General features: G+C 51.3%; 2 protein-coding genes across 4 annotated transcripts; one reads left to right on the top strand and one right to left on the bottom strand.

Annotated features, from left to right (window-relative positions):
• The first annotated feature begins 1,111 nt into the window (after positions 1–1,111).
• CCHCR1 (coiled-coil alpha-helical rod protein 1) lies at positions 1,112–13,185 on the top strand. Of its 3 annotated transcripts, none has more exons than XM_008591214.1 (17): positions 1,112–1,178; positions 1,254–1,455; positions 3,317–3,620; positions 6,194–6,357; positions 6,461–6,596; positions 6,781–6,891; positions 7,104–7,253; positions 7,784–7,894; positions 8,001–8,107; positions 9,970–10,082; positions 10,242–10,287; positions 10,441–10,583; positions 10,690–10,878; positions 10,968–11,069; positions 12,219–12,370; positions 12,526–12,655; positions 12,902–13,185. In XM_008591214.1, exons 1-17 carry the CDS (start codon positions 1,163–1,165, stop codon positions 13,012–13,014), a joined length of 2,289 nt encoding a protein of 762 aa, XP_008589436.1. In that variant the 5' UTR covers positions 1,112–1,162; the 3' UTR covers positions 13,015–13,185. The 3 variants fall into 3 exon arrangements, with proteins under 3 accessions (XP_008589436.1, XP_008589435.1, XP_008589437.1); XM_008591213.1 differs by having other exon boundaries at positions 12,484–12,655; XM_008591215.1 differs by lacking the exon at positions 1,112–1,178 and having other exon boundaries at positions 1,387–1,455; positions 3,378–3,620; positions 12,484–12,655.
• A 1,249-nt stretch (positions 13,186–14,434) lies between these two features.
• PSORS1C1 (psoriasis susceptibility 1 candidate 1) lies at positions 14,435–14,673 on the bottom strand. Its single transcript, XM_008591220.1, has 2 exons — positions 14,554–14,673; positions 14,435–14,512 (listed from the first exon to the last, which is right to left on the bottom strand). The coding sequence occupies exons 1-2, from the start codon at positions 14,671–14,673 to the stop codon at positions 14,435–14,437; spliced, it is 198 nt and encodes a 65-aa protein (XP_008589442.1).
• Positions 14,674–14,719: the final 46 nt, after the last annotated feature.

Here is a 14,719-nt window from a genome sequence, read left to right as displayed (position 1 = left end):
GTGGCCAAAGGGCCGAGGGGGTCTCGCGCTGGGTAAGGGGCGTTCGGGAAGGGTCGGTTGGGGGCGGGAAGGGGCTGAGGGGGGTGCTGGGGTGGGTTCAGGGGGTCCACCATAGCGGAAGAAGGTACAGGGGCCGAGAAAAAAGAACAGCCTTAGAGCTCAGGGCCCAGCAGGGTGAAGAATCAGGGGTACCTGGGGGAGAGCAGCGGGGAGGAGAGGGAGCCGGTCAGGGTGCGGGGAGGCGAGAGCAGGCTGTTGAGTTGAGAGATGAGGGTGAGAGTGAGGGACCAGAATAATTCCTTCAGAAAAAAGCAAATTACGATGTAGGAAGGGACGGGCGTAGGAATCTCAGATTCGGGTGAAAAATAGAGGATTCGAGTGGTAGGGTGGAAAGAAAATCTTGTAGAGCCCCCTATGCGTTAGCACTCTAGAGAGAGGAGGTGGGCAACAGGAATGGAAGCCGAGGGGACAGTTGAGAGAAACTGAGAGGAAAGTTGCAAGAGAGATTTGGATGAGATGTGAGGGAGCTGGTTTTTCTGACACGGGATCTAGGCTGCTTGGTTTTCCGTGGATCCTGGGGAAGTGTCCAGCCCTACATGTGGCCACATTCATCTGGGGCCAGGCTTTGGGCCAGAGCTTTAACACGGAAGGACCCAGGAGTCATGGTTTGGTGGTGTCTGGATGGGTTCCCCCCAGGCCTTGCTGAGCCATGGCGAGAACTCTGGAGATTGGGTTCTGGGTCCCTGCACTGTGCACCTCCTTTCTCACCTTCAGCCAGGAGCAGCAGGGACTGTAGAAACTCAAGGATGAGGGTAAAGGCACTGTCCCAAATCCTAAAAGTATGGAGTAAGGCCTAAGAGCTCCCTCTTGGCCTGTCTCTCAGTAAATTCTCTCCACCTCATATTTATTCCCTGGGTTCTATCAGGAACCAGGTTAGGACAAGCAAGTGATCTTGGGGTATCTTGTACTTCTTTCAGGAAATAGTAAAAGGGGAGCCGAGAGTTGGGTGGACCTGGCTGTAATTATTATGACTTTGTTATTGTAGGGGCTTTCTCTATAGAAGGTGGCCTGAAAATTGAATTGGAGTGTCCTTGTTTCTCCTATTGTGCAGGGGAACATAGATGGCTGGAGACAGAATCTAGAGCCTTTAAGTAATGTGGAGATGTTTCCAACTCCAGGTCAGTGGCACCAGGTAAGGGGACTGATGATTACCTCTCACTAAGAAACTGACCATTGTTCTTGTTATTCCTCAGGTTCCACTAGGCTGATTCCCCCCTCCCACTTCCAACCTCGGCCCCTTTCAGCTCTGCCAAGAATGGCTCCCGCCTGGGTCTCAAACATTCCCCTGGTCCATCAAGATGTCTCAGAGAGGCAGCTAGACACCCAGAGACCTCAAGTGACCACGTGGGAACGGGATATTTCTGGTGATAAGCAGGAGCCAGGGCGGAGAGGCAGGTAGGGATCCATCTTTGCCGTTTTCTCACACTCTCTTGCTAGTGACCCTTCTTCGCTGGAATAGATTCCTTATCCTCTTCTAGCCCTTGGTTCCATAACTTGTTTTTTTTTTTTTTTTTTTTAAGAAGGATGACCGGTAAGGGAATCTCACCCCTTGGCTTGGTGTTGTCAGCACCCTGCTCAGCCAGTGAGCCACCCGGCCATCCCTATATAGGATCCGAACCCATGGCCTTGGTGTTATCAGCACCGCACTCTCCCGAGTGAGCCACGGGGTGGCCCATAACTTGTTCATTTTTACATAGACAATTATTGGTGCCTACAATGCAGTGTGCTAGACTCTGGAGATGGGGATAACAAAAGTGAATAAGAGAGATCCTGACTTCACTTTTAAATTAGTAAGGAATTTAAAATCCCAAGGGAGGAGTTAGATTGACCAACAGCTGGTCATAAAGCATACTGAAGGCAAGAGGAAGAAGCACAGTCTAGAAGTGTAGACCTAGGACTGTAGCATGACCTTATTCTGATGGAGTAGTTGAAGAAAGCCTTTACAGAAGACATGCCATTGGAGCTGGCCCTGCTGTCTGTGAATGTGTTATCTGTAAAATGTCTCATTCTTCTTGTTTCATGTGTCTTTTCCCAAATATACTGGGATGTCATTCTGCCATTTTGCTCCAGGGAGAGATTACATCACAGAGAAAGGAGCATGGTGAAGAAGGGGGAATACTAGATGAGATGTCAGGAGACAGACTCTGTACTTCTAGTTTGGCTGCTGGCTAAGGGACCTTTGGCAAGTCATTTAATTTCACTAACCTACGGATCCCTGCCTCTTTAAAAAAAATCTTATGTTTCTGGATCTGAGTAAGGGAGCTGTCTCAGAAGCCGTGTTACAAGCTGGTTTAAACTTTACAGCAGTAGACTATATTCTCCAAAGGTTGGGACTGTGTTATTTATTGATGTCCTCTCAGATTCCTCATACAGTATAGCTAACACTCAGTAAATGACTTTAACTAGTTCCTGGCCTCACCATATTGATACTGGAAGCTCATGACCTTTCTACACTGGTGCCTCCCTCAAACTTGTCCTTACCGTTTAATCAGAATTCAGAAGTCTCTATGTGTTCTTCAACCTCTCCACTTAGAACGTGTGGCCTAATGGTGTGCATGTTTGATGTTAAATACATCTGCCGGCATATAGCTCTCTAGAGAGATAATCTTCCATACCCTCAGGTAGCCTTTAAGTCCTGAGGGCCCAGGCATGATGATGATGATGATGTAAATGCAGAGATTCCCCATGCCACAGCTTCATCTCCCCCACCTCCTCACACAGGAGCTGAGGGGTGCTCTTTTCCTTCTGTTTTCATTTGTGCCCTTGGCTACTGTCTTAGTTCATTTCTGTTGCTTATAACAAAATACTTGAAACTGGATGATTTATAAAGAAAACGAAATTTATTGCTTACAGTTTCTGAGGCTGGGAAGTCCAAAATCCATCTGGTGGTGACGACAGTGACCCAGGGGTCTCAGATTGCAAGACGGTGGAAGCAGAGAGAGAGCAAGGGGACAAAGGAGAGCCTCTTTGTGCTCTCCTTTTAATGCCCTCCAAACCACACCCATGACCACCATTTTTAATCCATTCACTACTGGCGTGGTCCTATAATCTAATCACCTCTTCAAGGCCCCCCCTTGAATTACCGTAATAGGATTTCCCACCCTCTTAACAGTCAGTGGGGGCCAAGTTTCTAATACATAAAACTTGGGGGACACAATTCAAACTTCTGTGAGTTTTGGGGGACATCATGCAATCCACTACAGCCTGCCGTCCAGAGCCAGAGACATGTCTCACCGGCACCAACCTGTCTTTGAAGGTCTCTGGAGCTGGTGGGGTCACAAGCCCTGAGCCAGCAGGCTGAGCTGATCTCTCGGCAGCTGCAGGAGCTGCGGCGGCTTGAGGAAGAGGTCCGGGTCCTGCGGGAGACCTCACTGCAGCAGAAGATGAGGCTGGAGTCCCAGGCCATGGAGCTGGAGGCTCTGGCACAGGCAGAGAAGGCTGGCCGAGCTGAGACCGAGGGCCTGCGTGCTGCCTTGGCTGGGGCCGAGGTCATCCGGAAGAACCTGGAAGAGGGGAGCCAGCGAGAGCTGGAGGAGGTTCAGAGGCTGCACCAAGAGCAGGTGAGTGTGGGGGTGGAAAGGGTTCAGATTCATAATGGGGTGAACTGGGCAGTAGCCTCCCAGCAGAGCTCAGGTATCTCAGAAAAGACCCCCATGAGCAGTGGAGCGATGAGATCTTTGGAGAAGGAGAAAAACACAGGTGGCCTGGAAAGAAGGAGAACTTGGGTGTTGGAATATTCAGATTGCACCTTTTCTACAGGACTCAGGTGACCTCCCAGCACTTGAAGCTCTCCTTCCCCTTCCAGTAGGAAGTAGTTTACATCCTTATTTTATTCCAGGTACTCAGTTCATCTGGGAGCATTGTGGGGGGCAGTGGGGAAGGTGGGTGTGGGGTCCTACGGTGGACTGCGAAAGGGAGATTATTCCACCAGCAAACTCAGTGCTTGCTTTTTGCCATCCCTGAGACTCAATAACTAAATCAGCTCTAGTCCCTGCCCTCATGGATGGAGCTGACAGCCTAGTGGGGGCCATTCACACTCAACATTTAATTCAATCATAATTAATCAATTGCAGTTGGGAGAAGTGCTTTGAAGGAGAAGGACAGGGGAACCCTAACTTAGTCTGAGGGTTAAGGAAGGCCACCCTAACTAAGCAACATGTCAGGAAATGAAACCATAAAGGTACTAGAAGGAAATATGGGTGAACTCCTTTATAATCTTGGGATGGGGAAGGCCTTTCCACCTGTGAGTCAAAATCCAGAAACCATAAAAAAAAGAATGATAATATTATAATATTAACATTAGGAGTGACAAAAATAAGTTAAAGGACAAATAATAAACTAGAGGAAAATATTTACAGCTCATACCACAGGAAAAGTCTAACATCTGTAACGTATAACATGTGCCTAGAAATTGGTAAGGGGAAGCCCAGCCATTCAATCAGAAAATGGACAAAGGAGATAATTCAAAGAACAATATAAATGACCTTTAGATTCCTGAAAGAAGTTTAGTATTAGGCAGGTGACTTTTGTGCTGTGCGGGAGATGGCTGGTGAGGCATGTGGGGTGGCGATGGGAGCAGTGGATGCTCCTGCGAGCAGCACGTGGTGGCCTGGGCCAGGCAGAGGCGCCAGAGCATGAGGGGCCAGTTCAGAACTTCATACTTTCCCTCAAGAGCAATGAGCAACTGTGAAAAGGTTTTTTTGTTTTTGTTTTTTTAAAAGATGACAAGTAAAGGGATCTTAACTCTTGACTAGGTGTTGTCAGCACCATGTTCTCCCAAGTGAGCTAACCGGCCATCCCTATATAGGGATCTGAACCCGTGGCCTTGGTGTTATCAGCACCGCACTCTCCCAAGTGAGCCACGGGCCGGCCCTCATGGAAAGGTTTTAATTAGGGAAATGACAGATTAGATTTGTATTTTATGTCTAAAAAGACCAGTTTTGTGATTTATATCCAAGATAATCAGTTCACTGTCGTATGGAGACAGGGCTAGAGGGGGACAGACCAGGAAGCAGGGTAGCTGCTTTTCCCTTCCTTCTCAGTCCATCCCATGACTCTTAGTGGCTCTGACATCCCTACCACGATTTCCAGTGAGCAAAAGAGACGAGTCCACCCTTCCTAGAGCTTCCTTTCCAAGGGGGTGTGACAGCAAGCACATACGTGAGTAAGATCATGTCAGATGCTAGTAAGTGCTCGGAAGAATGCAAGCAGATGACAGGACAGAGTGGGAGGGATTAGAGGGTCAGGTGAGGCCTTCCTGAGGAGGTGATGTCACCCGAGATCTGCAGAGCATGGAGGAGCCACTTTCTGGTTCCAGGTAGACTCAGTGTGGCTGGGGCAAGGGGAGCAGGGGGAACCACAGGAGACGAGTGCAGAGAAGCAGAGGTCATGGTGGGCTGTGCAGGCGTGGGAAGCAGTAGGGTTTTGTTCTCAATGCCATGGTGAGCCATATGAAGGCTTTTATTTATTTATTTATTTATTTATTTAATTTTTTTGTCTTTTTGTCTTTTTGTCTTTTTTCCGTGTCCGGCAACGGATCGCAACCCTCAGTGTTGCCCCCGTACCAGACCGGGGACCGGCAACGGGATCACAGCCCTCGGCGTTGCTCCCGTGCCTCGCTCAGCCAGTGAGCGGGAACCGGTCTGTATGTGGGATCCGAACCCTCGGGCGGGAGCGCCGCCGCGCTTCCCAAGCGGCGCACTATCCATTGCGCCACCGGGCCGGCCCCATATGAAGGCTTTTAGACTAGTTAGGAGTTGCTGTTGTCCAGGCAAGAGATGAGGCTGGCAGGTTAGCTCAGTTGGTTAGAGCATAGTATTACAACACTAAGGTCAAGTGTTCAGATCCCTGGACTGGCCAGCCACCAAAAAAAAAGAGAGATGAGGGTGGCTTACCTGAGTTTGGCAGAGGAGACAGGGAGAGATATGCGGGGAGACCTGACAAGAACTGCTGTTGGGTTGGGGGGGTGACCAGGCGATCAAGATGCCACGTGCAATTGGATAATTTTTTGGGTCGTTCTTCAAGGTCACAGAAAGTGGGGGTGAAGGGACAAGGTCAAAGCAGGGGGCAGGTTTGGATGGCCCTAAGTTGGGAGTGAGCTGAGGCCCTGCTGAGCCTTCTTTTCTCTCCACAGCTGGCCTCCTTGACACAGGCTCACCAGGAGGCTCTTTCTAGTTTGACCAAAAAGGCTGAGGGCTTGGAGCAGTCTCTGAATTGTCTGGAAACCAAGAGGGCAGGGGAAGCTAAGGAGCTGGCTGTGGCGCAGAGGGAGGCCGAGCTGCTGCAGAAGCAGCTGAGGTGAGTGGGCAGGAGCGGGCATCCTAAGGGGCCCAGCAGCTGTGGTGTGCTGGGTCTCCAGGGTGCCCCACGGATGGCTGCCCTATTCCCACACCAACCCTAGCAAGACCCAAGAAGACTTGAAGGCTCAGGTGACGCTGTCTGAGAATCTGAGAAAATACGTGGGGGAACAAGTCCCTCCCGAAGAACAGAGCCAGGCCTGGGAACTGGAGCGGCAGGAGCTTCTGGAAACTGTGCAGGTGAGAGAGACAGTGCAAGGTGCCTGTGTGTGGGAGTCGGGGTGGGATGTAGGGGCATATAGATCTGGTTGTGGGGTACGGGTGGCCCCTGGCAGCCACCGAGAGCAGTCCCCAGGAGAGACTGGCTGTCACCTGGAGGCTGACAAGGAGGCCCTACCAAGGGGCTGCTCTCCCTCCCCTGCAGCGCCTGCAGGAGGATCGGGATGGCCTGCACAACACCGCCGAGCTGCTGCAAGTGCGCGTGCAGAGCCTCATGCACATCCTCACCCTGCAGGAAGAGGAGCTGACCAGGAAGGTAGGGCCCTGCTCAGCCCACCCCCCGCTAGCCCCAGCCTCCGTCCCTGCGTCCGGGGAGAGTTGGTGTGCTGCCAGGACCTGCTCGGGATCTTTCTCTCTGCGAACTCCTCTTCTTGCTGTGGCCCCTGTTGCTCAAGGGGGACAGAGAAAATGAAGATACCACCTCCTTTCTCCACTTCCCCAGGAGCCCACACTTTCTCCCACCCTCAGGTTCAGCCTTCCAACTCTATGGAGCCCGAGTTTGCCAAGAAGTGCCAGTCTCTGCTGAGCCGCTGGCGGGAGAAGGTGTACGCCCTTCTGGTGCAGCTCAAGGCTCAGGAGCTGGAGCACAGAGACTACGTTAAGCAGCTGAAAGGACAGGTCACTGGACCCTCTTCTCCCTATATCCCCTCAGCTCTTTGCTCCTAACATAAGGATGGCATTTATTTAACAATATTTGTTGAGTGGTTACCTCATGCTGGGCACAGCCCTGAACAGACAAGTCCCGCTCCCCTGGAGCTTACATTGTGGAGCAGAGACCCAGAAAAAAAAGGAAAGCTAGATAATATCAATTAATTATATGTGCTATAAAGAAAAACTTAAAAGATAATGTGACTGAGAGAAACTGTGGGGTGTGTCTGTCTTCATTAGGATAGTCAGGGACAGCCTCTCTGAGGAGGTGACAACATCTGAGGCTGGGCGTCATGGTCAGAGATGGTGGATTCTTGTGGATGAATGGGGGGACAGTTCCTCAAGGTGTGGGCACATGGAACATGCTTCTGGAAGGAAAACTGGATGGACTCCATTCTTAGGAACAGAAGCTTCTTGTCTTCCTGCATGGCATTCTTTCAGACATCTGCACCTGTTCCTTGGTTCCCAGTGCCCCTCTACAGCTCCGTCTCCTCCCCTAGGTGGCTGAGCTCCAGGAACAAGTGACAGCCCAGAGCCAGGAGCAGGCCATCCTGCAGCGCTCCCTGCAGGACAAAGCCGCGGAGGTGGAGGTGGAGCGGATGGGCGCTAAGGTCAGTGTCTGAGACAGGTAGAGGCTGAGGGAGAGCAAGAAAGCCCCTGGCCAGGGTCTGCGGTGGCTCCAGAGAGGGACACTTCCTTTTCCTGCATCCTCCCCAGGCCCTGCAGGTGGAACTGAGCCATGCCCAGGAGGCCAAGCGCAGGCGGCAGCAGCAGACAGTCTTGGCAGAGGAGCAGCTGAAGCTTGTGGCCAATGCTGTCAGCAGGTGTCTAGGGTGGAGGGGTGGCTGCAATAGTATTTCTGCTTCTCCAGCTTCCTGGGCAGCTTGGAGTTAGCCTCAGGCAAGAGGGGCTGGAAGGCTGGCAATGGAGGATACAGAGTTGCAGATGTTTAGCCCTATGAAAGTTTCTGTGTTTGTTTTTTCCTGGGGCAGCCCCCTCTACATTCACACCATGATCACTTGCTGCAGGTGAGGCGATGCTTTCTCCTACTCTTCAGTCTAGTAACAGCTTGAGCTAAATAGAGCACATGGGACGATCTGCATCTTCAGATTTGTTCAAGGATGAGGGTGTAGATGCTTGAGCTCTCTTTCTTTCTTTCTATCTCTCTCTTTCATTAAAATTTTACAGGTATGTCCTCTTTAGTCTTTAGTTGGAAAAAAAATGTAATGTGTTTATTTAAAGCTATGTACTTTACCTACACGCATACTAGATATCCCATCTAAAATGTATGCTAGTTTTCTTCTAAACCAATTGCAAGCCCGTGTCTCTTGTACCAACCTCCTGGTTGTTTCATTGTTGACAATTGTTATATAACCTTTAGAAAAGACCCCCTAAGGAAAAACAAGTTTCTGTGTGCTGGTATTAACCTCTTCTCAGCCTTGGACATTGAGGTGCCTGAGGTAGGTGGCCTGTGTAGAGCTCTTAGCACAGTGGCTGGCCTGCAGTTGGTGCCCTGTAAACATTTACTGTTTTGTTTTGTTTTTTTAAAAAAGATAACTGGTAAGGGGATCTTAACCCTTGGCTTGGTGTTGTCAGTACCACGCTCACCCAGTGAGCTAACTGGCCATCTCTATATGGGATCCGAACCCGTGGCCTTGGTGTCATCAGTACCACACTCTCCCGAGTGAGCCACGGGCCGGCCCTAAATGTTTAGTGTTATCAGGCAGTTCTTCATGGATTAGATAACACTTTTTGGTTTAGTGAAATTATGATGCAGGATGGGTCCTTGCCCATCATTCCCTTCTCGATTTGTGCCTTGGAGACTCATTCAGCTTTAAAAAAAAAAACATGGAAAATTTCAAACCTGCATAGAATTGGACTAGTTATGATGAACCATTACTCAGATTCAATCCATTGCCTCTGCTTCCTACCTGCAGGAGAACAGAAAGATGCACAGTAGACAGGGTTTTACTTCGGTACCCGGAGATCACAGAGATGGTGCTTGCTCTTAACCATTTGTTGCCAAAAAGCCCTCCAGGCTTAAGGCAATAAGAACTTGGATTATTGCTAGGTTTTTTTAGTCCCTAGATGACTTGGAGATTTTATCAGAAAATGGCTTTAATAAGAGCCCCAGTGGTGTTGGAAGCACCTACTCAATTTTCAGGTAAAAGCGATCTCATCTTTGCTGTGCTGCTAGGGATACAGCTGTCAGCCTTTGTCATCATGTGTTTTTCTGTTGGTGCAGAATGGGATTCTCCTGAGGACATTTCAGCGCTGCCCCTAGGTACTCCCTTGGTCTCCTCCCTGGGGTCCTGTTTAGGCTTCTCAGTTTTCTGAGCCATGTTGGTCCTGCTTCTGACATAGCCAGCTGACAAAGCACATGGACCTGACCTTCACTGGGTGTTAGAGAATCTGTACTCCTAGGCTCATTGGAGAGGATGACTTTGATCTCTGATGCAGAATAGTGATCAAAACATGGGTTGTGAGAAATAAGCTCTGCAGGTTGCTTGAAAAGATATGTAGTCATTTAATGCTTTCTTGTGGCAAGGGCCCGTTAGAAGCTGATGGAAGCTATGCTGTCCCTGCTTGTGTAACAGTACAGGGTAGGGGGAGCTGTCTGTTCAAGGCATGGCCAGCCCTGGGGATGAGGTGAGGGTGGAGGGTCAGTGACCTATGCCTTCTCCAGCTCTCAGATCTGGCTCCAGACCACTGTGGCTAAGGTGGAACAGGCTGCATCCCAGCTTCCCAGCCTCAGCAACCGACTCAGCTATGCCGTCCGCAAGGTCCACACCATTCGGGGTGGGTAGGACAACTGCAAGCCTCATCCTGCCTCTGCTCCCACCTGCTCTAACCCTCTTCTTCCTGGCCCAGTTCTCTCTGATCCCACATCCACCCTCCTCCCTCCTCCTCTCCCCTGCAAACTCTTCCCTCTGTTGCTCTCTGCCTTTTCCCTCCTAGGCCTGATGGCTCGAAAACTGGCCCTTGCTCAGCTGCGCCAGGAGAGGTGATGTTTGGGCACTTTGAGGTGAATGGGGGTGGTGTGGGGGTAGGGCTCTAGAGTGTTGGCTGCTAGGAACCAAAACAGTGAGGACCAAGGGGGCTTAGGGGCAGGCAGCTAGGTGATTTCTCCTGACTCTGTTCCTCTGCCCTGTTCCAGCTGCCCCCTGCCCCCACCTCCACCAGTCCCAGACATGAGCCTGGAGTTGCAGCAGCTGCGGGAAGAACGGAACCACCTGGATGCAGAACTGCAGCTGAGTGCCCACCTCATCCAGCAGGAGGTGGGCCGGGCCCGGGAGCAAGGTACATCTTGTCCTGGAGTGGGTGCTGCGGGGATGGAGAGGAGGAGGGAAGACTTGGGATCTGGGCCACAGACCGAAAGGCCTGAGTGAATGCCACCTCTGGCCAGGGGAGGCAGAGCGGCAGCAGCTGAGCAAGGTGGCCCAGCAGCTGGAGCAGGAGCTGCAGCGCACGCAGGAGTCCCTGGCTAGTGTGGGACTGCAGCTGGAAGCGGCTCGCCAGAGCCAGCAGGAGAGCACTGAGGAGGCTGCCAGTCTCCGACGGGAGCTGAACCAGCAGCAGAAGATCTATGGGCAAGGTGTGGGGGAAAGGAGATGGGTGGGGGTTGCACTGAGACCCCCGAACCAAGGCTGCACCTGACACTCCCAATCATCACCTTCACCGCAGCTCTGCAAGAGAAAGTGGCCGAAGTAGAAACTCGGCTGCGGGAACAGCTGTTAGACTCGGAGAGGCGACTGAATGATGCTCGGAGGGAGCATGCCAAGGCTGGTGAGATTTGCCAGGGCGGACATGGGCCTTGCAGGAAGAAGGAAGTGTTGAGACGTGAAGTTATTATCTTCCCCCAAACTTTTTTTGAAGTTATTTATTGAAGTACGTAAGTAATGAAGTTATTGAGGAATGACATAGATGAATTCTTATGTGGTGGACACACCCATGTAGCCAGCACCAGATCAAGAATCAGACCTTGACCAGCTCTGGAGGTCCCTGTGCCCCTCCTAGTTGCTTTCCTTCCACAAAGGCCACCACCATCCGTGTGTCTAACTCCAGCAATTACCCACCAGCAAAAATTTCAAACACCTAGATGAGTTAAAAGAATTGTGTAATGAATACTCACATATTTACATGCACACACACGTGTACATATACATTTTTTTGAGTTTTATTTAAGTTGCAAACATGATTGTTCAGCTGCATCTCCCATAAATAGGACATTCTCCTGTGTAACTGCAATACCATTATCACACTTTAAGAAAATGATCACTAATTGCACAAAATCTTTTTTTTTTTTTTAAAGATGACCAGTAAGGGAAGCTTAACCCTTGGCTTGGTGTTGTCAGCACCGCGCTCAGCCAGTGAGCGAACTGGCCATCCCTATATGGGATCTGAACCCGTGGCCTTAGTGTTATCAGCCCCGCACTCCCCTGAGTGAGCCACGGGCAGGCCCCCAAAATCTTTTTTTTTTTTTAAAGATGACCAGTAAGGGAAGCTTAACCCTTGGCTTGGTGTTGTCAGCACCGCGCTCAGCCAGTGAGCGAACTGGCCATCCCTATATGGGATCTGAACCCGTGGCCTTAGTGTTATCAGCACCGCACTCTCCTGAGTGAGCCACGGGCAGGCCCCCAAAATCTTTTTTTTAATTGCACAAAATCTAATATCCAGTTCATATTCAGATCTCCCCTAGGGATGTCTGGGATGGTTTGGGGATGGGGACAGTGCTTTGGGTTCACAGGATCCTAGAGCATCAGCCCACCCCTCCCACTGTACAGAAGCACACTGAGGTCACAGAGCAGAACGACTACCTGAGTTAGATCTGGTGGCCCAGCGTCCCTGCCCATCATTCCAGTCTTGTTTTCATGGTGCCTGGCTGCCTCTGGGCTGATCCACGCCTACCACCTCTGTGTCCTGGCTTCTCTGTAGTGGTGTCCTTGCGCCAGATCCAGCGCAAAGCCACACGGGAAAAGGAGCGGAACCAGGAACTTAGGCGCCTGCAGGATGAGGCCCGGAAAGAGGAGGGGCAGCGGCTGACCTGGCGTGTGCAGGAACTGGAGAGGGACAAGAACCTCATGCTGGTAGGGACGGCAGAGACCAGGGCCCATTTTGGGCCAGTGATTGGGCAGAGGCATGGAAAGAGGAGAGGGAGGTTCTGCCCGGGCTAGGTGGCGTTTAACCCTCTCCTTCCCAGGCCACCTTGCAGCAGGAGGGTCTCCTCTCCCATTACAAGCAGCAGCGACTGTTGGCAGTTCTCCCTTCCCTCCCGGATAAGGAGAAATGTGTGGAGTCCAGCCCCCGGCCTCCAGGGTCTTCAGCACCTGTGCCTCCAGCAACAGCAGTGTCCACCAGGGAGCCCATCAAAGGTAACAGCTAAGCATGACAGGACAAATGGGGGCACTTGAGAAACCTCTACTGCAGACATTCTTGCCTGCGTGAATGTTGTTCTCTGTGATCCTTGGAAGCCCTCAGCCTCTTATCCACACCTACCTCGGAACACAGAACCTTCTCCCTGCTAATCCTCGTTCCTGTGCCAGCCCTGTTCCCTCTGCACAATAGCCGCAAGAGTCTTCTCTTGTCAAGTGCCTATCCCTGGGTGTCTTTTTTCCCAGGGTCCCTCTCTGTCCTGCTCGATGACCTGCAGGGCCTGAGTGAGGCCATTTCTAAAGAGGAAGCTATTTGTCAAGGAGACAACCAGAACTCTCCTGCTCCAGTCCGCCACTGAGCAGCTAAGCAGCTGGGGCTCGGGGGAAGCCAATCTGGGGCCAGAGGATTGTGGAGAAGTGGGGGCAGGGGCCAGCCTGGCCCTCTTCCCCATCCAGTGGCCGGGCCCCAGGACACCAGCTACCAGGAAGTCCAAATTCTCCTGCACTGAATAAAGATGACTACTGTAGGAGCCATTGTTTGGAAATGTCATCTCTGGGAATGTAAGAGAATTCTCCCTGCAGTCATCTCTTCCTGGAGGTGTGACAAGTGGTCCCACACACAGCTTCTTTCTCTAGGTTGTACCTTTTCCAAACCCCTTTCTTAGACTGCTTTGGAAGTTTTTCTAGCACGTCCCATTTTTCTTTATTCTCAACTTTTATTTTTATTTTTGTATTTATTTATTTATTTTAAAAGATGACCGGTAAGGGGATCTTAACCCTTGACTTGGTGTTGTCAGCACCATGCTCTTCAAGTGAGCTAACCAGCCATCCCTATATGGGATCCAAACCCGTGGCCTTGGTGTTACCAACACCACACTCTCCCAAGTGAGCCATGGGCTGGCCCCTATTCTCAACTTTTAAAACCTCTGTTAGATGATAAATGCCAGGCGAGGGGAAAGTAGAACATTCACTCATTCAACAGGCGTCTGCGAGCCAGGCACTGTCCTACATGGAGGCTGCCGTGGTGGGCCCAACGGGCAAGGCCCCTGTGCACGCTTGCATTCTAGTGGGAGGGACAGATGGTAGGCTGGGTCCTAAATAGACAAACAAGATCATTCCAAACACTAAGTGCTGGGAAGAGAAGGTAAAATGTGATGTGGGGAGGGGTGGCATTAGGTGAGGGGACAAGAGAAGCCTCTGAGGAGGGGACCTTGTGTTGAGGTCCAAGTGAAAGGAGGGAGCTGTGAGGCCACCTGGGAGGAGAGTTCCTGTGGAGACATGGCAGAGTTTGGATTCTGTCCTAACTGTAAGAAGTAAGTTTCTACTGAAAGCCCTTAGTGTACTTTTTAAGCAGGGAAGAAGTGACATGGTTCGATGTACATTTTTAAGAGATCCTTTGGCTGGTTGTGGAGGATAGGCTTGGGAAGGGGAGGGATGAAGAGTGGGAGCTGGAGACCAACCAGAAGAGGGGGGCATGGAGAGAAATGGAGGTCCAGGATCAGGGAGTTGGGCTGGGTTTGGTGTAGTGTGAAAGAGGCTTGCAGGTGGATGGGGTGGGGTGGGGTGGGGGAGGAGAGGAATGAAGGTTTCTACATAAGCCATAGAGGGGATACTGGTGTCCCTTACTGCGGAGGAGCAGACCAGGCAGGGAACAAGTTGGGGAGGAATTGAGTTCTGTTTGGGACATATGTCTGAGAGGCCTATAGATCTCCATGCAGAGAGGACCTGGAGGAGCAAGTTCTGGGGGCAACTGAGAGACACACACAAGGAAACCGAGACCTAAAGGATGGGGGAGGGCACACGGGCAGAGAGGGAGATTACTGAGGGAGGAGGAGGAGGCTGGGGTTTCAGGAGCAAGGCTGCTGCTTCCTGAGCCGCTGGGCGGAGACCAGGGCAACCAGCTCTGTGTGGGGAGAGGGAATCAGGATGTCCTCGTATCTTCTTCCTCTTCTGCAGTCACCCCAGGTGGCTTCTGGATGGAATTCCTCAAATGTCACTGCCTGGGAGGTCCCCTGCATGCTGAAGAAGGCACACACTGGAGGGCAGCATGCCTGGGCCCTGAGA

This window comes from Galeopterus variegatus, unplaced genomic scaffold (assembly GCF_000696425.1).
Source record: "Galeopterus variegatus unplaced genomic scaffold, G_variegatus-3.0.2 Scaffold6762, whole genome shotgun sequence".
Classification (NCBI taxonomy): Eukaryota; Metazoa; Chordata; class Mammalia; order Dermoptera; family Cynocephalidae; genus Galeopterus; species Galeopterus variegatus.
Note: the sequence above shows the minus strand (reverse complement) of the source record. Positions and strands in the feature narration are given on the sequence as shown.